This window comes from Pseudophryne corroboree, chromosome 6 (genome assembly GCF_028390025.1).
Source record: "Pseudophryne corroboree isolate aPseCor3 chromosome 6, aPseCor3.hap2, whole genome shotgun sequence".
Lineage (NCBI taxonomy): Eukaryota > Metazoa > Chordata > Amphibia > Anura > Myobatrachidae > Pseudophryne > Pseudophryne corroboree.
In genome coordinates, this window is record NC_086449.1 from 92,500,220 (window position 1) to 92,525,987 (window position 25,768).

At 45.1% G+C, this 25,768-nt stretch overlaps 1 protein-coding gene across 1 annotated transcript in view; it reads left to right on the forward strand.

Annotated features, from left to right (window-relative positions):
* Window positions 1-4,427: 4,427 nt before the first annotated feature.
* RDH8 (retinol dehydrogenase 8) overlaps window positions 4,428-25,768 on the forward strand; it is a 32,869-nt gene continuing 11,528 nt past the window's right edge. The window contains exons 1-5 of the mRNA XM_063931488.1: window positions 4,428-4,552; window positions 9,737-10,018; window positions 17,014-17,175; window positions 17,346-17,525; window positions 19,263-19,356. Coding sequence (XP_063787558.1) covers window positions 9,913-10,018; window positions 17,014-17,175; window positions 17,346-17,525; window positions 19,263-19,356 — 542 coding nt within the window. The 5' untranslated portion in view covers window positions 4,428-4,552; window positions 9,737-9,912. The remainder of the gene's footprint in view (window positions 4,553-9,736; window positions 10,019-17,013; window positions 17,176-17,345; window positions 17,526-19,262; window positions 19,357-25,768) is intronic.

Consider the following 25,768-nt stretch of genomic DNA (forward strand, 5'->3'; position numbering starts at 1 on the left):
CTCAGCCTTAGATGGAGATAAAGTGCACGGAGATAAAGTACCCGCCAATCAGCTCCTAACTGTCATTTTTCAAACCCAGCCTGTGACATGGTATTTAGGATCTGATTGGCGGGCACTTTATCTCCATCCACTTTATCTCTGTTCAAGGCTTAGTAAATAGACCCCTTAATCCCCTGCGTAAAATTATCTCCCAGGTTCCCAAAATTGCCTGCTAAGCACTGTGTGGAGTCTATGGGGGTCATTCCGAGTTGATCGCAGGTGTGCTAAATTTAGCACAGCTACGATCATTCACACTGACATGTGGGGGGACGCCCAGCACAGGGCTAGTCTGCCCCGCATGTCAGTGCCGCCCCCCCCCCTGCAGAAGTGCAAAGGCATCGCACAGCGGCGATGCCTTTGCACTTCAAGAGTAGCTCCCGACCAGCGCACGCAGCTTTAGCGTGCTGGCCGGGTGCTACTCATTGCTCCCCGGCCCGCAAAGGCTGCGTGTGACGTCACGCAGCCGCTGCGGACCGCCCCCCCAACAGTCCGGCCACGCCTGCATTTGCCGGACTGCGCCCACCCCCACCCGCCTATCGACCACCTCTGTCTCAGAGGCGATCGCTAGGCAACGACAAACTGCAGCGAGCAATCGGGTCGGAATGACCCCCTATGTCCTAAGCCTTGAGAGATAACGTGAACGGAGATAAAGGGGCAGATGAAGCCTAGAGAAGTGAGAAAGCAGTGATAAGTGCAAGGTGATAACGCACCAGACAATAAGCTCCTAACTGCCAATTTACATATTGGATCTGATTGGCTGCTGCGTTATCACCTTGCACTTATCACTGCTTTATCACTTCTCAAGGCTTAATACATCTGCCCCAAAGTACCAGCCAATCAGCTCCTGTGTTTGAAAAATGACAGTAGCTAGTTGGCTGGTATCTTATCTCCGCCCACTTTATCTCTCTCCAAGTCTTAGTATAGATCCCATAATGAGAACTGTGCGGCATGTGTACTGGGGCTGTAAAATGTGGCATATTGTTAACTTGGGGCACTGCAATGTAGGGATGGCCATCGACCAACGATAGTTGCTAAACATCAATTGCCTACTACTGACGGCCGATGGTGTTGCCATCATTGGCTGAGTTAGTAGAACCACAATGAAGCGGCACTCCAGGACTTAATTCAAATAAACGGGTCCAGTCTCCCGATTTTGATGTGCAACGTTTCGGTTTAAATCACAAACCATCGTCAGGCATACAAAGGTTTGTGATTAAAACCGAAACGTTGCACATCAAAATCGGGAGACTGGACCCGTTTATTTGAATTAAGTCCTGGAGTGCCGCTTCATTGTGCTTATATCTTCAACCTGCAAAGTTGATTTAGAGGGCACCAGGCAAGCTGACTGTGATGTTTATTTCATGAGTGCCGAATACAAATACTATTGAGATATATATATATATATATATATATATATATTTTTAGCCCCACCTCTGGATACCTACTAAGCCCTGCCCTCAGTTTTTTTATTGGCTCGCAGCCCCCTAGCATCTTCCAGCGGTGGCCATCGAGTAGTGGAAACCATCGATTGCTCACTGTAGATAGTTTAAGTGCCATTGATAGTTATCACCGATGGCACCATCGATGGCAACCATCAATGTACAGCCCACAGATGGCCATCCCTACTACAGTGTAACATAATGCAAACTGTGTGGTATAATCAGTGGCAAACGCAGGATTTGCATGGGTGGGTTTCCAGAACTGGGTGGAGCCAAGCACGGGGGGGGGGGGAGGACTGAGGTGACCCAGTATATGCTGGGTCCGTAAAACTAGTGTGTCTGTGTATCTATCTATCTATCTATCTATCTACACATATATATATATATATATATATACCGTATATACACACACACATATATATATATATATATATATATATATATTATACATATACACATAGCATATTAAACATGCATATATATATATATATATATATATATATATATACATACAATACACGTATATACGCATGTATATAATGTATATATATCATATGTGTGTGTGTGTTTATATGTATGTATATACATGTGTGTATATATGTATGCACATGGATATATATGTACTATAATTAAAATAAAGTAAACTTTTATTAAGCACTTACAAGTGCCACAAGGAAGACAGCAGGCTGCCGAGGATTCTAGACATCCATTAATAATACTCATGCAGCTAAAAAAAAAAAAATATTGGTGGAGGGGGGTTTCTGCCCGGAAACCCCCCTGGTGCGCCACTGATAATGTAAACTTGGGCACTACTATGGGGCATAAAATTAACTTGAGCAATACTATGTCACATAAACTGAACTGCAGTCAAGAAAGGTGTCTCTCTAGAATGGGGAAGGGGCCCATGCATAAAGAGGAAGGGGCCCACAAAGTTCTGGCTACACTCCTATCCTCCACCATATTGTGATTGGGAACTAACAGGAGGAGATGTACTAAGCCTTTTCACGGGGATAAAGTACCAGCCAATCAGGTCCTAAATGCCATGTCACAGTCTGGGTTTGAAAAATGACAGTTAGGAGCTGGTTGGTTGGTACTTTATCCCAATGAAGTGTATCACTTTTCAATGCTTAGTACATCTGGCCCACTGTAGGTAGCTGATTCTCGCTCAGTTATTCAGGCGTAATTTAATCAGGTGTAACTGTACAACATATAATAAGTGGTGCCGAGAGAGGTGGGAGAGGGTACAAATTACCTGGGCCCTAGGCAGCTAACGGGGTGTGCCATGGGGTCCTCCGTGGCACCCTCGTTTGCGAATGCCTTTATGTGGAAGGTGGAGCGTAATCTGTTCTTCATTGACAGCAAGATATCTAGCAGATTATTTCTATATTACAGATATATAGATGATTTGCTCCTAATGTGGCACGGAGAGGTGGTTGATCTGGAAGATATTATCTTGAAGCATAATATCTCAGATAGTCCAGTAAAATTAACAATGAACAGCAGTCCCAGGGAAATCTGTTTTCTGGATCTTAAAATAACAATCAAGGAAGACCAGCTGATGACGTCTTTGTTTAGAAAATCCACTGACCGCAATACCATACTGAGGTATGACAGCTGTCATCCAGCATCCACAGTGAGAAGTGTGCCCTATTCTCAATTTTTGAGAGTATGTAAGAGTAACAGTTGCACACAACAGAGAGACATACAATTAGATGAGATGGAGCTGAGATTGAGTGCTAGAGGCTACCCACGGCAGTTATTGACCCAAGCAAGAGGGAAAGCTGAAAGTACAAACAGAGACGAGAGTCTTAAACCCAAGAAGGTGAAAGAACTGGGTGGAGTAATTCCCTGGGTCTGTGAATTTGATGTTCATAGCAACCAGGCATGTAAGGAGGTCACACGTTTATGGCCCATGGTGGCAACTGATCCAGAATTACCGGTGTTTCGGCACCAACGGATCATGCCCAGCTTTGTAAGAGGTCGGAGCATTAAAGATATGGTAGTCAAGACTGATATGGCTAAGTTTAAAGTGGCACCTGAGCATTTTCTGAAACGTAAAAACGGTTGTTTCAAATGTACGGGATGCACGACGTGCTCGCACATGTCAGTGGGAGATCACATCGTGCATCCGTGTTCAGGAAAAAAGTTTCCAATAAGATGGCCCTTGACCTGCACCACCAAGTTTGTCATCTATGCGATTATCTGCCCATGTGGCAGGTATTATATCGGCAAAACCGAGTGTTCCTTCAAAATCAGGATGGCACAGCACAGGTTGGCAATAAGAAATGCCCTGGCCTCAGGAAAGGGGGACCAACCTGTGGCTAAACATTTTGTGGAATATAGACACACTATGGCCACTTTTAAACATAGAATCATTGACCATGTGACAGATTCCATGCGGGGAGGCAATAGGGGTAGGAAACTTTTCCAGCTAGAATCCATGTGGATCCATAGGTTGAATACCCTCAGACCGGCAGGTCTAAATGATAATTTAGACCTTATTAATTTCATTTAGACCCTGATCACAAAGAATTCCAGTATGAGTGGTCCTCAGGTTGCATATAGGGACTCATCATTCTAGATAATATAGATTTGGACAATAAAGCTGAGGGAAGAGATTCAAGTTGGTATGGTAACAAGTGAGCAATATAGGTTAGAAAAGAGTAGCTTGTAGATTGGAATTAAGGCACCTTGGGAACAGACAGGGGTTTGATAGTATACATTTATGTCCTTTTTTTATATAGAGCAAATTACATTGTTGGTATACACTGAAGAATGCACTTATGTGTGTTTTTTCGATAAGCACTTAATATTTTAACACTCACAAATGTTTTAACAATACATGATTAATTATGCACTGATTTGTTTTTAAGCCGTGTCGTATTATGTAGTATTCACGGCGTTTGTTTACAATGGTATCCATGGTTCTATATTTAGACTCCAGACTGGGTTGCTATGGACGCGCCTCCCGGCGCCGAAGCGTCACTTCCGGTGAGACGATGGTGACGTCAGTCTGCGGCACGGGACGGCGCGGCAAGCGACACCGGCCAGAAGGGGATGAACTGTAGGAGGGGGTAAGTTGTATTTAAACTCACTGTTGTTTGTATTGCATTTATCCTGACGAAGGGGGAAACCCCGAAACGTTGATTCTGCACCATTACAGTTTGTTGTTATATCACAAGACTCCGAGTGCCGCCTCATCATTATCTATTGGTGTAATGCAAAGGGTTTTACACCTGGAGGAGGGCACCTGAGCAAGTTAGCCCCATAGCAGGGGCGGAGCCGAGTGCCGGCGCAAAGCGTGTATATATATATACATATATATCTCTATCTATCTACACACATATATATATATACCGTATACACACACACACACACATATATATATATATACACATAGCATATTAAACATGCATATATATATATATATATATATACATACAGTACACATATATACGCATGTATATAATGTATATATATCATATGTGTGTGTGTGTTTATATGTATGTATATACATGTGTGTATATGTGTATGCACATGGATATATATGTACTCTAATTAAAATAAAGTAAACTTTTATTAAGCACTTACAAGTGCCACAAGAAAGACAGCAGGCTGCCGAGGATGCTAGACATCCATTAATAATACTCATGCAGCTAAATAAAAAAATAAAAAAAAATATTGGTGAAGGGGGTTTCTGCCCGGAAACCCCCCCTGGGTGCGCCACTGATAATGTAAACTTGGGCACTACTATGGGGCATAAAAGGAACTTGCGCAATACTACGTCACATAAACTGAACTGCAGTCAAGAAAGGTGTCTCTCTAGAAGGGGGAAGGGGCCCATGCATAAAGAGGAAGGGGCCCACAAAGTTCTGGCTACACTCCTATCCTCCACCATATTGTGATTGGGAACTAACAGGAGGAGATGTACTAAGCCTTTTCACGGGGATAAAGTACCAGCCAATCAGCTCCTAAATGCCATGTCACAGTCTGGGTTTGAAAAATGACAGGAGCTGGTTGGTTGGTACTTTATCCCAATGAAGTGTATCACTTTTCAAGGCTTAGTACATCTCGCCCACTGTAGGTAGCTGATTTTCGCTCAGTTATTCAGGCGTAATTTAATCAGGTGTAACTGTACAACATATAATAAGTGGTGCCGAGAGAGGTGGGAGAGGGTACAAATTACCTGGGCCCAGGTATAATGGAGGGGCCCAGTGAGGGTCCAGTAGGGGCCCAGAGCCCCTCCCCCTTACCTGGCAGCAGCAGCTCTTCTCATCAGCCCAGCACACTCTGCTGTCTTCTGGGCTGCGTGTGGCCATGAAGGTGCTTAAAATACTATTTTTTTCAGTATTTTTTTCTAAGGATACATGACCACACCTCCCGTGATTAGGCCACGCCCCTTAAAAGTACCTGGGCCCAGCCTGGATCTCGACTGCCCTGCATATAATTGTGTATAGGATAGTCTTAAGGGGGGTATACAAGGGGGAGATGTGTGCTGATCGAACCGCTCAGCACACATCTCTCCCGCGCGATGTGTGCTGAGCGATGCGGGGGGAGGACGGGGGCCGCTCATTTCACCCAGCGGAAATGAGCGACGTGCTAGATTGGCCTGCATGCAGGCTCAATCTAGCAGCGGCGATAGCGATGTGCGAGGCCGCGCATCGCTATCGCTGAGGGGGCTACACACGAGTGATCTGTGCTTAAAATCTAAGCAATCTAGTCAGATTGCTTAGATTTTAAGCATAGATCTCTCCGTGACTACCCCCCTGTACACTTTCCATAATTATGTTCTTTTAAATAGCCCTTTTTGCAAATTTTAAAATAATAATTAGACTGGGACAAAATCTGGATAATTACAGAGAACATCAGTAACCTCACTGTTTATTTGTATTCTAAAATACCAAGTCAGCAGCAGCTGGTATAAGTGTTCTCAGTTTAATAACAGAGCTTTATAACCGTTTACGTGTAAATAGATACAATTCTTTTTTATGACTCGCTGAATGTTTCTCCACTAGTTCTCATTCAGTCCAACGCCATGTTTAACAGTAATTATAATAGGAAAAGAAGAGATAAAGGGGCTCATTCCGAGTTGATCGCTAGCTGAAAATGTTTGCTGCGCTGCGATTAAGTGAAAAACCGGCACTTATGCGCATGCGTATACGGCGCAGTGCGCACGCGCCACGTACTTTCACAAAAGCCAATGTATTTTTCCACAAGGTCTAGCGAAGCTTTTCAGTCGCAATGGCCGCCGCAGAGTGATTGACATGAAGTGGGCGTTTCTGGGTGTCAACTGACCGTTTTCAGGGAGTGCTCCAAAAAACACAGGCGTGCCAGGAAAAACGCAGGTGTGGCTGGGCGAACGCAGGGCGTGGCTGGGCGAACGCAGGGCTTGTTTGTGACATTAAATACGGAACTGAATGGTCTGAAGTGATCGCAAGCGCTGAGTAGGTCTGAAGCTACTCAGAACCTGCACAATATTTTTTTGTAGCCGTTCTGCGATGCATTCGTTCGCACTTCTGCTAAGCTAAGATACACTCCCAGAGGGTGGCGGCTTAGCGTTTGCACAGCTGCTAAAAACTGCTAGCGAGCGATCAACTCGGAATGACCCCCAAAGTTATTAAAGTTGAACATACAGATACAGATGAAAGTTTTTAAGATATTTAAATATTACGTTAAATGCTCGCCATCAAGGGGGGGGGGGGGGGTTGGCGCTCACGGACTGGCAGCCAATCAGGAGCTCCAATTGGCTCACGGCTGGCTCTATGGTAATAATACTGCCGCAGCTCTGTCGCTCCGTGTCTGCCCGCAGTGTGGAGCTGGCTTGGTCCCTGAGCCAAACTGCTGTCCCCTCTCTACAGTGAGCTCAGGGGGAACAGAAGGAGAAGCTGGAGGCAGGTGTGCGTGTGTTTGTGTGTGTGTGTGTGTGTTTGTATGTGTTTGTGTGTGTATATGGGACTGTGTGCTGTGTGTGTCTATGGGACAGTGTGTGTGTGTGTGTATGTGTGTGTATATGGGACTGTGTGCTGTGTGTGTCTATGGGACAGTGTGTGTGTGTGTGTGTGTGTGTGTGTGTGTGTGTGTGTGTTTGTATGTGTTTGTGTGTGTATATGGGACTGTGTGCTGTGTGTGTCTATGGGACAGTGTGTGTGTGTGTGTGTGTGTGTGTGTGTATGTGTGTGTATATGGGACTGTGTGCTGTGTGTGTCTATGGGACAGTGTGTGTGTGTGTGTGTGTGTGTGTGTGTGTGTGTGTGTGTGTGTGTGTGTGTGTGTGTGTGTGTGTGTCTATGGGGATGTAGTTATGTGTCAGCGGTTCACAATACTTCCCCCTACATCCCACGTTCTTGCACTCGTCCCCCATCCCGCCATTCCGCTACCGTGATACCGTGGCTATAGTGGGTAATTCCAAGTTGATCGCAGCAGGATTTTTGATAGCAATTGGGCAAAACCATGTGCACTGCAGGGGAGGCAGATATAACATGTGCAGAGAGAGTTAGATTTGGGTGGGTTATTTTGTTTCTGTTCAGGGTAAATACTGGCTGCTTTATTTTTACACTGCAATTTAGATTGCAGATTGAATACACCACACCCGAATCTAACTCTCTCTGCACATGTTATATCTGCCTCCCCTGCAGTGCACATGGTTTTGCCCAACTGCTAACAAAGTTCCTGCTGCGATCAACTCGGAATTACCCCCATGGATCAGTGTATGCGGCTATGGGACAGTGTGTGTGTGGTGGTGGGGGCTGCCTAATTTGTCAGTTCCAGGCCCCATAATTTGTGATGTCAGCCCTGTTTGTAAGTAAAGCAAAAACAATAAGTAAGTTTGTGTCTGGAAGAAACCATGTTGCATTGCTTAGAGCTTGTTCTGTTTAGGGAGTCAGTTTTAAGAAGAAAAAAAAACATGAAAGTAAAAGTTTTGCAGAAAGGTTACAATTTTTTTTAAATATTCCTATTTCTTCAGAATATTTCACACATGGGAGAGCAATGTTCTGCATGCCTTTTGACAGGTTAAAATTTTAAAATTCTGCTTGCAGATCAGGGACGTGTGGTGAGGTAAATGGCTCAGGAGGCACTGGCTAGTACCAGAGCCAGATTTACACACAATATATGAGCCCATGGGGGTCATCGCTAGCTGCCGTTGTTCGCAACGCAGCGATCAAGCTAAAAATCAGCATTTCTGCGCATGCGTATGCACCGCAATGCGCAGGCGCGTCGTACAGGTACAATGAGCATTGTGGGTTTGCACGAACATTCCTGTCGCACGGCCAAACGCAGGAAGATTGACATGAAATGGGCATTTCTGGGTGGCAACTGACCGTTTTCAGGGAGTGTTTGGAAAAACGCAGGCGTGGCAGAAAAAATGCAGGCGTGACTGGGGATTCGCTAGGCGGGGTGTGTGACGTCAAAAGCCGTCCCTCCGTCATTAGAATCAACGCACACGAAGAGTAACTACAGGGCTGGTCTTGTTTTGCGCAAAAAGATTTTGCAGGCGCTCTGCTGTTCAAGCGTTCGCACTTCTACAAAGCGAAAATACTCCCCAGGGGTGGTGACAATGCATTTGCACAGCTGCTAAAACTGCTAGCGAGCGATCAATTCGGAATGACCATAAATGTGTGCTTGTGGGCATTATACACAGGTGCAGTAGTATATGCATGTGGGCATTATGCACAGGTGCAGCAGTATATGCATGTGGGCATTATACACAGGTGCAGTAGTATATATACATGTGGGCATTATACACAGGTGCAGCAGTATATACATGTGAGCATTATGCACAGGTGCAGCAGTATATGCATGTGGGCATTATACACAGGTGCAGTAGTATATATACATGTGGGCATTATACACAGGTCCAGCAGTATATAAAAGTGAGCATTATACACAGGTGCAGCATATGCTGCTGGAAATTTGGTGAGGTTTTGATCAGAGATGTGCAGACAAGGTAGGAAGGGAAGGCACTGCCTCACCTGTCATAGACTTTTTACTCCAGTTTTTATTATAATAATATAAAGAAGATATTTCTAATAGATTATTTGTATTTTTCATATACTTTATATATAGTCAAAACGTTGTCTTCTAGTGTGTATGACAGGAAAGTCCTCACCTGCCTCACCTCACCGCACATCACTCTTGCAGATAGCACAAGAAGACAAAGTGGTGGTCTACAAAGACAAACACTAAAGTTCTAGCTGGTACAATTTGCAGGCTGTATCATTGTGTGCAGTAACTTCATCTGTCTATCTGTCCCCATACAGATGTTATGTGAGTGTATACCAAGTGTAATCTGTGAAGTTGGATGGGACCTTTAGCCCTTGGGGGAATGAAGAGGTTAAGAGGGACAGCCATTAGGGAAATACGTTGTCACGTGGTGTTATGATAATCCGGGATCTCTCGCAGAGGAGGGCTGGCAGCTCACACTGAACAAGGCACAATGGCTAATGACAGAAAGAAGAATGTCCTTGTCACAGGGTGCTCATCGGGCATCGGGCTAAAGATTGCTGTCCAGCTGGCAAAGGACCCACTACAGCGTTATCATGGTAAGAAGTTAATGCAACAGTTTAGTAGCCTAATATGAGTTACCTGCAGCAATGTACAGTATGTGAGGTTATACCAGTCATGGAACATGTTATATGGAGTAATAGGAGGAGATATAGGGAGAGGGTATATGAAGTGAATATGAAGTAATAGGAGGGGATATAGGGAGAGGGTATATGGAGTAATAGGAGGAGATATAGGGAGAGGGTATATGGAGTAATAGGAGGAGATATAGGGAGAGGTTATATGGAGTAATAGGAGGAGATATAGGGAGAGGTTATATGGAGTAATAGGAGGAGATATAGGGAGAGGGTATATGGAGTAATAGGAGGAGATATAGGGAGAGGGTATATGGAGTAATAGGAGGAGATATAGGGAGAGGTTATATGGAGTAATAGGAGGAGATATAGGGAGAGGGTATATGGAGTAATAGGAGGAGATATAAGGAGAGGGTATATGGCGTAATAGGAGGAGATATAGGGAGAGGGTATATGGAGTAATAGGAGGAAATATAGGGAGAGGTTATATGGAGTAATAGGAGGAGATATAGGGAGAGGTCATATAGAGTAATAGGAGGGGATATAGGGAGAGGTTATATGGAGTAATAGGAGGGGATATAGGGGAGAGGGTATATGGAGTAATAGGAGAAGATATAGGCAGAGGGTATATAGAGTAATAGGAGGAGATATAGGGAGAGGGTATATAGAGTAATAGGAGGAGATATAAGGAGAGGTTATATGGAGTAATAGGAGGAGATATAGGGAGAGGTCATATAGAGTAATAGGAGGGGATATAGGGAGAGAGTATATAGAGTAATAGGAGGAGATATAGGGAGAGGGTATATGGAGTAATAGGAGGAGATATAGGGAGAGGGTATATAGAGTAATAGGAGGAGATATAGAGAGAGGTATATGGAGTAATAGGAGGAGATATAGGGAGAGGTTATATGGAGCAATAGGAGGAGATATAGGGAGAGGTTATATGGAGTAATAGGAGGAGATATAGGGAGAGGGTGTATGGAGTAATAGGAGGAGATATAGGGAGAGGTTATATGGAGTAATAGGAGGAGATATAGGGAGAGGGTATATGGAGTAATAGGAGGAGGTATAGGGAGAGGGTATATGGAGTAATAGGAGGAGATATAGGGAGAGGGTATATAGAGTAATAGGAGGAGATATAGAGAGAGGTATATGGAGTAATAGGAGGAGATATAGGGAGAGGTTATATGGAGCAATAGGAGGAGATATAGGGAGAGGTTATATGGAGTAATAGGAGGAGATATAGGGAGAGGGTGTATGGAGTAATAGGAGGAGATATAGGGAGAGGTTATATGGAGTAATAGGAGGAGATATAGGGAGAGGGTATATGGAGTAATAGGAGGAGGTATAGGGAGAGGGTATATGGAGTAATAGGAGGAGGTATAGAAAGGGGTAATATGGAATAATAGGAGAGGATATAGGGAGATGTTAGAGGAGTTTGTTGAGGGTATAGAAACAGGAGATGCTATAGGGATATGTTATTTGGAGTAGAAGGATGAGCTAAAGGGGAGACTATATGAAGTAATAGGAGTTGCTATAGGTGGAAGAGGTTATGTAAAGTAATAGGAGAAGTTATAAGGATGGAGTATAGGGATAAATATGATATATTGTAGGAGCCAGCTAGAAGAGATAAGAAAGGGTCAGGAGAGAGGTGTGATGTGGGGCAATAGAGCAGTAATTCAAGTGAACTGTTACAACAGAGCATAATTGGGGGATGACATTATAGTAGCATGGAGCAATAGTTATACAAACATAGTGAAACTGGTGTCTTGCATCTGTTTATTGTGTCCACATATTGACTGCCACTAATGACAAATGTTGATTATCTTTAAAAATATCTCAGCTCCAGTGTTGGAGATGCTCCGACCTAGGGCCTGGTGTCTAGCCTTCAGTATTTGTACCTTGTCAAAGTCACTTAGATCCTTACACTTGCCCAATTTTACTGCTTCCATCACCTCAACTTCAAGAACTGATTGTTCACTTGCTGCCTTACACTGTATGTACAGCTCGAGTATCCCATATCCGGAATGCTCGGGACCAGGAGCATTACGGAAATGGGATTTTTACAGATAGCACAATATCTCTTATCCGGATGGGTCCCGGGGGTCCGCAGTGGGATCAGCCCATCGGCGGTTGGGTTCCAAGGGTCTGCGCTGGGTCTGGTGTGTCGGGGTCTGCCTCCGATCCGGCACATCAGCGGGGGGGGTCCGGTGTGTCTACGGTGGGTACTGGCAGCAGTGACAGTGAGGGAATGCCTGCAAAGCCACTCCCCCACCTGTCCATGAGTCCGCTGACTCTATTGACGTCATGACACCGGTCACGTCATGAAGCCAGTACAGGTACGAAATATTCAGAAATTTATGGTTATCCGGATAACAGATACCCAACCTGTACTACAGTATTAAGACAACATGCACATACTTTTTACAAAATACACTAATAAATATGTACAGTATTTTTTGTACACATCAGGACATATTTAACAATCACCACTCTTCACCACCATATCCAAAAATGGGATACATCATTTATCATGTGACAAATAATCTTTACAGATATTACTTTGTCATTATTAACCACTTGCATGGCATGGTCGCATTAGTTGCGACCATACCAGCAAGTGCCTTATCTAACCTGGTCACACAAGATGCAACCAGTCAGATAAACAGTGTTTGCAGCTGCAGGGAAGAGAAACTTCCCGCTGCTGCTTTCTAAGAGGGACTGCACCCTTCCCCAGTGTTTGTTGTGCTGCCGATCACTGCTGATTGGTCAGCACAGCAGGACCCCACACCCGGTGGCTGCAGACAATAGCAGCCGCTGAGGAAGTAAATGAAACCCCCAAGCCACCCTGTGTACCTGGTGGCTGTCCGAACTATTAAAATGGAAGTTGCGATGGTCGAGAAGTTCCCGATGTTCCAGTGGTGCTGACCGATGTTCCGATGTTTGTGGGAAAAATATATTTATTTTACAAATATTTTTTTTTTTAAATCTATTTTTTGTTTTTTTTACTAAAATCATTTTGGATACATTGAAATACATATTCTTCACCTAATTCACTCATAAATAAACCCGACAATTTCCGAGCATTTTTGGGGGAAAAAATTGTCAGTTAAGTGGTTAAACAAAATGTAAACCAACATGGTGATGTAAGTCCAGCCCAATATTTAGCAGCAAAAACCCTTTGGTTGTAGCAATAAAATGCCATAATCATATTCTAGAACTGACGGGGCCACACTGCACATCCTGCCGTCCACATGTGCATACTTAGATGGCAGTAGTTATCATGCTGTGGCCTTGTCTCTGCACAGCTCCACTTGTACTATTGGTGAGGAGAAATGAGGGCATCCATTAGCCATCATCTGAATTGCGGTGCTAAAGGAACTAATGCTAGTCTCTGGTATACTGCCTAGGCCACGACCTGAAGCTATTGGAGCATTAGTCTACTTCAGTGGTTCCCAAACTCAGATGCAAGTAGACATAAGAGCCGTTATTTAAGTAGCTAGCCAGGTGTCCCCGGATAACACCATTCACCAGCTGGGATGAGTGCCAATATGTCCTGCACAGTCCCTCCTTGCCAACATGTTTCGATACTGAGAGCGTCTTTCTTAAGGTGCCTTCAAGTAGACCTGGTCATCTGATGAGAGTTCAATATAACCCTCTTGTCTACAGTATATGTTTTCTCTACATGGGTTTTTCTTTTATAAATATAATAGTACACTATTTGGAGTACTCTACATTTGGGTGGAGGTGGAAATAGGGTCTGGAAGATCCAGTTATGAAGTGAGCATGGCTCCCTCCTCTAATGTGCATTGGTTAACTTGTTTTTTGAAACATGCAGGAGAACCTAAGGTTGATAGGAGTAACTAAGCAACAATGAGGACTTTGGCTATTGAAGATCCAAGATTGTAGGACTTTTAGTATTTGCTTAGCGCTGATCAGTGGAGTAGCAATATTCCCCGCGGACCCCGCAGTGGCTTGGAGGCACTGGGTGGCTTGTAGGCGCTGGTGGTACTGTGGGGACAATTGTCTCAGGCTGCTACGCCTCTGACAGTGCAGCAGGGAGGAGCCACCGTCCTGAGGAGTAGAGATATCCCTCCCTAAATGGCCGCTGCCTCAGGGGAGACAGTTATTAAGGATGCTAGAGGAGTCGGTGGCCACATTTTGGGTGGTGCTTTTTAATAGTATGAAGGGGACAGGCATGAACAGTGGCCCCCACAGGGACCGCATACCTTGCTACTGTAGGGGTCCCTGACAATGAGCAGAACCCCTGACAATGATCAGGTTGCATGGGATGGGTGGGTGGGGGGTGTGCCAGAAACTTTTTTGGCAGGGAAGGGTGCAAAATTTGTAGTTACATCACTGGCGCCGATTGACCTATTTGGTGATATTTTTCTTTGTTCAAGGGCAGAGGTGTAGCTAGGTGCCATGGTGCCCGGAGCAAGGGTATGTTTCAGCGCACCCTCCCCTTTACTGAATTTGGTGCATGTTACATTTGAAAATAAAAAATAATTAAAAATCCAAAATTGGTAACAGGACCGGTTATAGACCTTGCGGAGCTCAGGGAGAAAGTTTCCTTTGGGTGTCCCTCCATTTTTAAAAGAGGGACATGGCTTCATGGGGAAGGGGTGTGGCCAAAGAATAGGACCAATTCAGATTACACCACACAGTACTGTCCATTATTCACCACATAGTATATACACGTTACGCCATACAGGAGAGCCCCTCATACACGTTCAGTGGCGTAACTACTGCCTCCGCAGCCCTCGCGGTGGTTTGGGGGCGAGGGGCTGTGGGGGCGCCACTGATTTAGCGCAGATTGACATGCGTACACTGTACACGTTATGCCACAGTAAAGCCACTTATACATGTTTCTCTGCAGCTTGTAATGCAGAGGGAGGTGCTGCAGCAGCTAGGGCAGAAATAGGTGCTGCAGCAGCTGGGACAGAGAGAAGTGCTGCAGCAGCTGGGACAGAGAGATGGATGTAGCATGACAGATGTAATCCTGACGCACAGCTACAAGCAGACAGTGAGACATATAAAGAGGGAGGCAGAGCGCCGACTGTGTCTCCTGTTGTCACCTCTGTCCTGCCTTGTTCCCTACCTAGTCTCCGAGTCAGTGTGTAACCCTCTGCTTCTCCTCCCTCAGCTCTGCGGCTGCCTGTACAATGGCATGCGGTATAGCAGGTGGAGGGAGGGGGGATGTCAGGCGGCTGCACGCCCTCTCACTTTTCCAGCGCCCAGAGATTGAGCTCCACCGGAGCCACCCTCGCTACACGCGAGGGTGGCACATTTGTCTTTTTCAAACATTTACATTTTTGACAGATAAGGTGGAATGGAGCTTCTCTCCATCCTACAGCGAATCTCTCTGCTGCCGACACGTCTACTACGCTTACTTGTTTCTGCATCACTTTAGCAGCAGCATTATATAGCTTTAGGCGTCAACTCCCATAAACCTAAGAACGAAAGAAAAAAAGAAAACTGCTTATAAAAATCCTAAAATAATTATATTAGGTGAGATATCAATAAATTATTTAAAAATATATAATTAGATTAGTAGCATTAATAAATGTTATATGAGCATGCAGCTAATCCTGATGTCCTGAAAGCATATGTTTTATTGATGGTTCTGCATTTATAGCAGGACTTATTACTTCTCATCACTTGTGTAGGAGCTGAGGCATTTCTACTTGGTGTCATTTTCTTGTATGGTGTCGGCAGAATTAGGTCAGAGAAGTTCTGCTGACAGGCAGACCAGGCTACTGTGGTACATCTGTTATGTAGGTTCCGCACCATCAGTGGACCCTGGCTAGGTATGCTGTGTAACATCTTTGACTTTAAAGTCAAGTACTTACATCTATTAATATAGGGCCTAATTCAGACCTGATCGCTAGGCTGCGTTTTCGTACTGCTTGCGATCAGGTCTAAACTGCGCATGCATATGCATCGCAATGCGCAGGCGCATCGCACGGGTGCAAAGCGGATCGCCGCTCATCGATAGGTTTGTGCAAAGAATCCATTCGCACGGGCGTTCACAAGGAGATTGACAGGATGAAGCCGTTTGTGGGTGTCAACTGACCGTTTTCTGGGAGTGGTTGGCAAAGCGCAGGCGTGTCAAAGCATTTGCAGGGCGGGTGTCTGACGTCAATTCCAGTCCTGAACAGGCTGATGTGATCGCAGCTGCTGAGTAAGTCCTGGGGTACTCAGAGATTGCACAAGATCTGTTTGTACAGCTCTGCTACACATGCGTTCGCACACTTGCAAAGCATAAATACACTCCCCTATGGGCGGCGACTATGCAAATGCAGGACTGCCAAAAAAACCCTAGTGAGCGAACAGGTCTGAATTAGGCCCATAGTCACATTTGTATAGTTCTGAGAGGTAATTAGTTGCTTGCTTAATGCACATTTAGTTCTGCCTGTTAGTAAATAACACTGCATGTCTTATTATAGCTCACATAGTAGTTTTCCTACTTTAAATCCAACAGAGTTCAGAGGGACTCTCAGGGGAACATGCAGTCATGATAAATATACCCTGCTACCGAGACCAACCAGCTGACAAGTAAATCTCTTTATCCTTAAGAAGATTATTTCTTACATGAAGCTCCTTAAGTCACCCTTTGCCTACTGATAAATTCTGATACCCAGCTTAGAGCCTGAAGTTAGGTTTTCAGTAATTTTCTCATAGGCCTATTGTGACCTTTTTCCTTGACCGACCTCATAATCCCGTTTACTTCCTTCTAATGGTAAATGCTCTCCAAATATATTCATTATTTTTCCTCCCCAACCACAGAATGATTTAATTGTATAGTGGTAAATGAGTTGATGCCCCTGGAAAAGGGAATTTTGTTTAAAGAACGGTGAGGGTCAGATTTGTTTCCAGGACCTCGCTCTGCAGCTTCAGAAATTGTTAATAGGGTCTTGCTCTCCTGTGTTAATGGTAATATGCCCTTCTATATACAGTCATTGCTACCATGAGGGACTTGAAGAAGAGTGGGAAGCTGGAGGCGGAAGCCGGAGACTCGCTCAATAAGACATTGGTGATCAGACAGCTTGATGTGACCAGTGAGGACTCGGTGAAGAAATGCTTGGATGCATTGCCTGACCAGAGAGTGGACGTTCTAGGTAAGGTATAACGATGGAACGGAAATATCAATGAAGGATTAGAAACAGTTTGTTCATTTATTAGTGTTGATAAAAATAAACCCATTCCTGTGACTTCTACATGTTATAAATACACTCTTGTCCAGGAGCTTCATTTTGATACAGGTATAATGTATGGTGTCTCCTCACAGTGAACAACGCTGGGGTGGGGCAAATTGGCCCTCTTGAAAGCTTTCCCATTGATGATATGAGGAAGATCTTTGAGACAAACTTTTTTGGGGTTGTACGCTTGGTCAAAGAAGTCCTCCCTGCAATGAAGAAGAGAGGAAGCGGACATATTGTGGTGATAAGCAGCGTCATGGGCCTACAAGGTGGGACGTTGTTCTCCTTCAGTCAGTGTTGGCTTTGTGTTACCAGCACACATTTAGAACTTTACAACTTGTCACTGTTGGGGAGATGTATCAAACATTCTTAGAGGACAAGTGGAGAAGTTGCCTATAGCAACCAATCATCCTCTAGATAACATTTTATATAATGTACTTGATAAATGGTAGCTAGAATCTGATTGGTTGCTATGGACAACTTCTCCAGTTGTAACCTCCCCCTAAAGTACTTATTTAGCCTTACATGACTTCAGTCCATTAATCAGTCATTACCACAAATTGCATACCTCCCAAGCTTCGCCGCTGTGCGATGCTTTTATACTTGTGCGGGGGGGGCCTGACATGTGGGGTGGACTAGCCCTGTGCTGGGCGTCCCCCCGCATGCCTGTGTGACTGATCGTGGATGTGCTAAATTTAGCACATCTACGATCAGGTCTGAATTAGGCCCCATGTTCCTTGGGTTTTTTAATTAGTCTTATTGCCCTGGCTAAAACTGATGATGCAGTGTGATGTTTCGAAATGGTGTAAGAGAAGGAAATCAAATGATTTCTCATTGGCCCTCCTGCTTACATCCATTTAATGAGGTATCCAACAGGTTCACCAGGGTTAAACTGAGATGACGAGCAAGAATTGATAGAAATGTTGAATTCACTCTTTCAAATAAAACAAAATATTGAAATCTTCATAAATACTGGTTGGGTATCCCTTATCCAAAATGCTTGGGACCAGAGGTATTTTGGATATTGGATTTATCCATATTTTGGAATAATTGCATACCATAATGAGATATCATGGTGATGGGACCCAAGTCTAAGCACAGAATGCATTTATGTTACATATACACCTTATACACACAGCCTGAAGGTCATTTTATCCAATATTTTTTATAACTTTGTGCATTAAACAAAGTGTCTCTACATTAACACAATTCATTTATGTTTCATATACACCTTATACACACAGCCTGAAGGTCATTTAATACAATATTTTTAATAACTTTGTGTATTAAACAAAGTTTGTGTACATTGAGCCATCAAAAAACAAAGGTTTCACTATCTCACTCTCACTCAAAAAAGTCCGTATTTCGGAATATTCCGTATTTCGGAATATTTGGATATGGGATACTCAACCTGTATATAATATCTGACAAGTAACATATACATAATGTCTGTAATAATGGCTGTTATGTTATCATTGTTATGTATTCCCGTGCCCTAGGGCTTGCACACTGGCAGAATTCCGTTTATTATCCTGTGGGGCTCCACACAGTTCATGCTTAGTTCTATTTTCTGCTGAGCTTATTTTGTATGTCATGTTTTTTTAATAACAAATGTAATACACTTTAAGGGTAATACAATTCTAGGCGAGCAGTGCGGATTGCCACTGCTGCTGTGTTTAAACACCGGGAATGGCACTGCATCTCACACCCATTGCCCGCCCGGCAGAATGCCTAATTCAATCAACAGTGCTTGCTACCACATAGGGCAGAGAACACTTTTGTGTGAGAACGGGCAGCCGTAATGTGCGGCTTTTGACACTTTTGAGCACTATTGTGAGAAAAGTGCTTTATAAATATTATTATTATTATTATTATTTTATCATAGTATCATAGCTTGCTCATCATTTGATATACTGTGTATCAGGGACGGTTGTTGATGGAGCTGAATAAACTCAATCTCAGCTCTACTGTACATCTTTTTGTATCATCATATCTTTATCTTCCAGGAATTGTATTTAATGATATCTATGCAGCATCAAAGTTTGCAATTGAAGGGTTTTGCGAAAGTCTGGCCGTTCAGCTATTAAAGTTTAATATCTTGTAAGTACAATGAACCAAAACACACAAACGTGGCACATGATGTAATAATGACTGTTACAAAGGACTCTATCTCTGTCCCAGGCTTATACCCCTTTTCCATTACAATGCGGGTCACAGCCGGGAGCCTGACGCGGGTGCTACCCGGCTGCGACCCGCATCGATGGCCCCTTTCCCACCAGCAGTCACCATCCCGGCATATTGCCGGGTTGGTGACGCAGCTAGTGACGTGGCAGGGGCGGCGCTGGGAGATCACATGATCTCCCAGCGCCGCCCTTCCATACAGTGTAAACGGGAGCCGTGTCGATGCTTCCGTTTACACTACAACCCTACCCGGTTCATTCCCGGGTCACTTGATCCGGGTTTTTGCAGAGGGACCCTTTTCCACTAACAAAAACCATGGGTAAATGCGCGCCCCCGTGCATTTACATTTACCCGTGTTTTTTGAGCTAGTGGAAAAGGGATATTAGTAAGTAAAGTACCAGCCAATTAGCTCCTTACTGCCATGTCACAGGCTGTGCTTGAAAAATGACAGTTATGAGCTGATTGGCTGGTACTTTATCTCCATCCACTTTATCTCCATTGAAGGCTTAGTAAATAGACCCATGGTTAGTTTGAAATGTATATGTTTACAGCTGATCTCGACTCTTCAGGGCACTGGGAAATACCCAGCTCACATATTCATAGGATCTGGTTTCCTGGGATCCCCTTCCCCATATGTATTAAAAAGGTCCGCAGCAGATATTGGAGATACCTGCTGTGGTCCTGCAGCCCTATTTGATAATTAACAAACGGGCCCAAACAATTAATAAAAAAACAAACAAAAATTTGTGTACCATTATTTTGTGAATTAATCATTGGGACAAATTAATAACGAATAATAAAAATATAAAATAAAGTTTAGTTATGCTGCAAATATAATTTTTAATAAACATTAAAAGGTCAATATTAATTGTCAATTAAATAACAGAGATAATCATATTTTATGTTAATTGGGATCATTAATGAATTACAGAATCAAGGAGTGGGGGCTGGTAATCACGTCACAATGTCACTAGGAAGCCTAGATGTGCAGGTATGGATTCACTCGGTTCTTAATGCTAAACTACCGCAAGTTCGGATTTATCTCTGGATTTTTTTTAAGGGCTATCCTAAACACATGACAGCCGGGTAGCCAATAAGGAGAGATGGTTGATAGATAGTTAAAAGGCCGACAGTCAATAGGTCGACACCATTAGGTCAACAGGGTCAAAAGGTCAACAGGGTAAAAAGGCCTGCGAGGAGACGCATTTCAACACATTTGGGTGAAATATGTTTAAATACACAAAATAACACAAAAAAGTCAACTTTTTGTGTCAACCTTTTGACCCTGTCGACCTTTCGACCATATGGTGTCGACCTATTGACTGTCAACCTTGTAACTGTCTAACTAACAGACCACAAACACCAATAAGAAGCCATTTTTGAGAGTTAATCCGAGTAAATCCGAACCGCACATCTCTACTAGGAAGTGGGCAGTATGCAGAAGGGCGACCTGTTTTCCACAAAGCCGTTAAGACTCTCCAAAATTTATGAGTCTCATGGACATTTTGGTGTATTCACCTATGTATGAATAATACATAAGGATATTTGCATTAATAGAAATGTATTGTTTGGGTCTACTTTTCACATTATTTACACATACTTTAAATAGGGTAACACATTAGTGACTGTTTCTATCCTGTAATCTCAGAGCATCTGCTGTTCAGAGGACAAGGAGAGGGGGAATAGATAAGACCCCTCAGAGGTGGAGACAAAACCTGGAAGCTGCATAGGATGGGAGGTGTGTAATGACTGCAGTGCCCGTGTGGACAACAGGACAGGGAAGTTTTAAGAGAGGAGGAGGCCCGTGTGCAGCCTTCTGCATCAGGGCCCCCCTCTCTGACCGAGACACAAGGCTTTAATACTTACCTCTCCGGAGTCCCACGGCGGTGCCATCCTTCTCCGCAGTGACAATAGATATCACTGACCTGGTTTGGGAGTGTTGTGGACTCGGGGTTTCTTCCGGTGACCGGGAAGAGGAACCGCAACTGGGCTGCAGCAGAGATGGCTGGATGTAAGCTTTCCTCATGCAGGATCAGGTCGGCAGACAGGGGGTACGTGTGGACGCTGAAGGTCTCCTGAAAGACAGAACTCGAAAGGTGCTGGTGAATCAGAGAAGAATACTAGGTGCTGGAGGCACAACTGCGCTAACGTGCACTGGGGTTTGGAGACACTGAAGTGTTTGTAGGCGCTGAAGTGTTTAGGAGGTGCTGAGGTGCTTGGAGGCGCTGAAGCGCGTGGAGACACTGAGGTGCCTGGAGGCACTGAGGTGCTTGGAGGCGCTAAGGCACTTGGAGGCACGGAGGTGCTTGGAGGCACAGAGGTGCTGGAGGCACGGAGGTGCTTGGAGGCACGGAGGTGCTGGAGGCACGGAGGTGCTTGGCGGCACGGAGGTGCTGGAGGCACGGAGGTGCTGGAGGCACGGAGGTGCTTGGAGGCACGGAGGTGCTGGAGGCACGGAGGTGCTTGGAGGCATGGAGTTGCTGGAGGCACGGAGGTGCTTGGAGGCATGGAGGTGCTGGAGGCACGGAGGTGATGGAGGCACGGAGGTCTGGCGATCACCACTCATGGGGAACTGATGATACTCAGGCACTGACACGGCGCCTGATGCCTGAATTTATACTTCCCATCACCAGCTGGTTGGTGGGAAGTACCTGATGACGTCACCCGCTCAGACGCCGGGCCTAGCGACGGGAGCCGGGAGCCGCCAGCGAGGACGGCCGCAGAGAGGACCAGCGTGCCCGGAGAGGTAAGTATGGAGCCCGGGGCGGCAGCGTGACAGTACCCCCTCCTCTAGGGGTGGCCCCTGGACACTTACCGGGTTTCGTAGGGTGCTTAGCGTGGAAGATCCGGATTAGTCGAGGAGCTGAGACCTCAGAAGCTCCTATCCAACTTCTCTCCTCAGGACCATAACCTTTCCATTCTACCAGATATTGCAGGTTCTTATGAAGATAACGAGAGTCCAGAATAGTTTTGATCTCGAAGTCTGTCCCAGTTTCAGTTTCTACCGGAGTAGGGTTTGAGGGCTTAGAATGAAAACGATTAAGGATGACAGGACGAAGGAGAGAAACATGAAAGGCATTCGGTATGCGTAGGTGGGAAGGCAATCCCAACTTGCAGACCACAGGATTCAGGATTTGTAGCACAGGGTATGGACCGATGAACCTTGGGGCGAACTTCATGGTGGGTACCTTTAGCCGAAGGTTATGTGTGGAGAGCCATACCCTGTACCTTGTATTGAGGAGCGGCTCGCCGTTTCTTGTCCGCGAAGAACTTGTATCGGACAGAAACCTTTTTAAGACTAGCATGAACCTTACTCCAAATTTGTCTGAAGTGTAGTAGAGTGGAAGTCACAGCTGGAACCTCCCCTGTTGGCAGAATTGGTAATTCCGGAACCTGTGGGTGGAAACCATAGTTGATGAAGAACGGAGATTCGCCAGTAGAGGAATGAAATGAATGATTATGTGCAAACTCTGCCCAAGGCAATAACTCTACCCAGTTGTCCTGTGAAGGGGATAGATACAGGCGGAGGAAAGTCTCCAAGTCTTGATTGACCCATTCCGTTTGCCCATTAGTTTGGGGGTGATAAGCGGATAAAAACTTAAGTTTAATTTGTAAGGCCGAGCAGAGAGCTTTCCAAAACCTTGCGGTGAACTGTACCCCTCGATCAGAGACTATTTCTTGAGGCAACCCATGCAACCGAAAATGTTCTCGGACAAATACTAGAGCTAATTTAGGAGCTGTCGGCAGACCAGTCAAAGGAACGAAATGCGCCATCTTCGAAAAACGGTCGACGATCACCCAGACAGTGTTGAAACCTTTGGAACAGGGCAAGTCTGTGACGAAGTCCATGGAAATGTGAGTCCAGGGTTTCATAGGAATGGACAGAGGATGAAGAAACCCAGCAGGAGATAGGTGGGGAGATTTATGCTGTGTACACTGGGGACAGGAATTAACGTAATCCTGTACATCCTTCCTCATGGAGTCCCACCAGTAAAATCTTTGCAGAAACTTGTACATCTTCTGGGCGCCGGGATGAACGGAAAACTTGGAGATATGAGCCCACTGTAGTATCCTCGACCAGAATTTAGCTGGTACGGACATTCTTCCAGGGGAAGGACCTGGAGAAGTTGAGACAGCAGAGACAGAAATTGGATTCAGGATTAAACTCCGTTCAAAAGAATCCTCTTCATCTGTGGGAGTTTGTGAACGGGACAGTGCATCCGCTTTAGTATTGAAAGTCCCGGCTCGGTACTTGATAACAAAAGAAAATCGAGTGAAGAAGAGTGCCCATCTAGCTTGGCGAGGATTCAAGCACTGTGCGGTTTTGATATACAACAAATTTTTGTGATCAGTGTAAATGGTAATCACATGTTTGGCCCCTTCTAAAAGATATCTCCACTCTTCCAAGGCAGATTTAATCGCCAAGAGTTCCTGGTCTCCAATAGTGTAATTTCGTTCAGCCGGAGAGAATTTACGAGAGTGAAAGCCGCACGAATGTAATTTCTTATCTGAGGCGTACTGAGAGAGAACGGCCCCAACTCCGACCGAGGATGCGTCGACTTCTAGGAAGAAAGGTTCCTCGAAATTAGGTTGTTGGAGTACTGGAGTGGACATAAAAGCCGATTTCAAGTGGGAAAAGGCCTCTATGGCTTCGGGAGACCACAAACCCGGGTTGGAACCCTTTCTCGTCAAGGCAGTAATGGGTGCAACAATGGTGGAGAAACTTCTAATGAACTTTCTATAATAGTTTGCAAAACCTTAGGAATCTTTGTATTGCTTTCAAGGAGTGTGGCTGTGCCCAGTCTCGAATGGCGGAGAGTTTCTCTGGATCCATGCGAAGCTCTATCCCCGAGATTATATAACCGAGGAACGGTATTGATGTTACTTCGAAGGTACACTTGGATATCTTGGCATAGAGATGATTCTCACGTAGACGGCGGAGTACCTCTTTGACCTGTATCCTGTGTTCAGCAAGGTCTTTTGAAAAAATCAGTATGTCATCCAAATACACCACGACACTTAGGTATAACATGTCTCGGAAGATTTCGTTGACGAATCCCTGGAAGACAGCAGGAGCATTGCTAAGACCGAACGGCATCACCAGATACTCATAATGCCCACCCTGGTTTTGAAGGCGGTCTTCCATTCATCTCCCTCTCTGATGCGTATAAGGTTAAAGGCCCCCCTCTAATCGAGCTTGGTAAAAACGTGGGCACCACGAACTCTATCAAATAGCTCTGTGATTAGAGGCAAGGGGTATTTATGTTTGATGGTAATATCATTTAGGCCGCGGTAGTCGATACATGGTCTTAAGCCTCCGTCCTTCTTTTTCACGAAGAAGAAGCCCGCTCCAGCTGGGGAGATAGAGGGGCGGATGAATCCCTTGTGAAGATTGGACTTGATATAGTCTGACATAGCTTGTGTCTCTGGAAGGGACAGAGGATAAATGCGACCCCGAGGCGGCATTTTCCCTGGAATAAGGTCAATGGTGCAGTCCCAAGACCTATGGGGTGGTAACTGGTCAGCCGCCTGTTCCGAGAACACATCCCTGAACTCTTGGTACGCCTCCGGGATAAGTTCTTCCTCCGCTTTAGAAGAAACACGAAGCGGACAGACAGGGGTGAGACAGCTAGCGTGACAAAAAGAACCCCAAGACCGAATCTGGGCGGTCTTCAATCGATATGGGGATTGTGAATTTTGAGCCAAGGTATTCCGAGAACCAGATCGTGATGCATTTCCGGAATCACCAGGAACTCCAAATATTCTTGATGTAGAGCCCCAACCTGTAATTTAACTGGAACCGTGCGTTCTGTTATGATACCCTTGGATATCCTAGTACTATTGATAGCTGTCAAGGAAATAGGCCGTTCGATGGACCGTACTTCCAAATTCAGGCTTTGGGCACAGAGGGAAGAAACGAAATTCCCAGCAGCCCCGGAGTCCAACAAGGCTTAAAAAGACTTGGAAGTAGCCTTGGTGATTAACGTTACAGGAAGCAAACAGTCCGAAGTCAGAGAAGATTTGGTCGTAAGTTCGTAACCCCCAACTTGACTCCTCCGGAACAAGCTAGGCCTGCCCGTTTCCCGGACGAGATTTGCAGGACTTGATGAAATGACCCGCAGCTCCGCAGTACAGACAGAGCTTACCCTCATGACGACGCTGTCGCTCCTCCGGGGACAATCGGGATCGGTTAATCTGCATGGGTTCGTCCGGACTTGGGACCACCGCTTGCCTTCCAGGGGGAAGCCGGAACCTAGAACGATCCGATCGACTACGTTCACCTCCACGTTCCTGCATCCGGAGATCTACCTTGACACAGAGAGAGACCAAT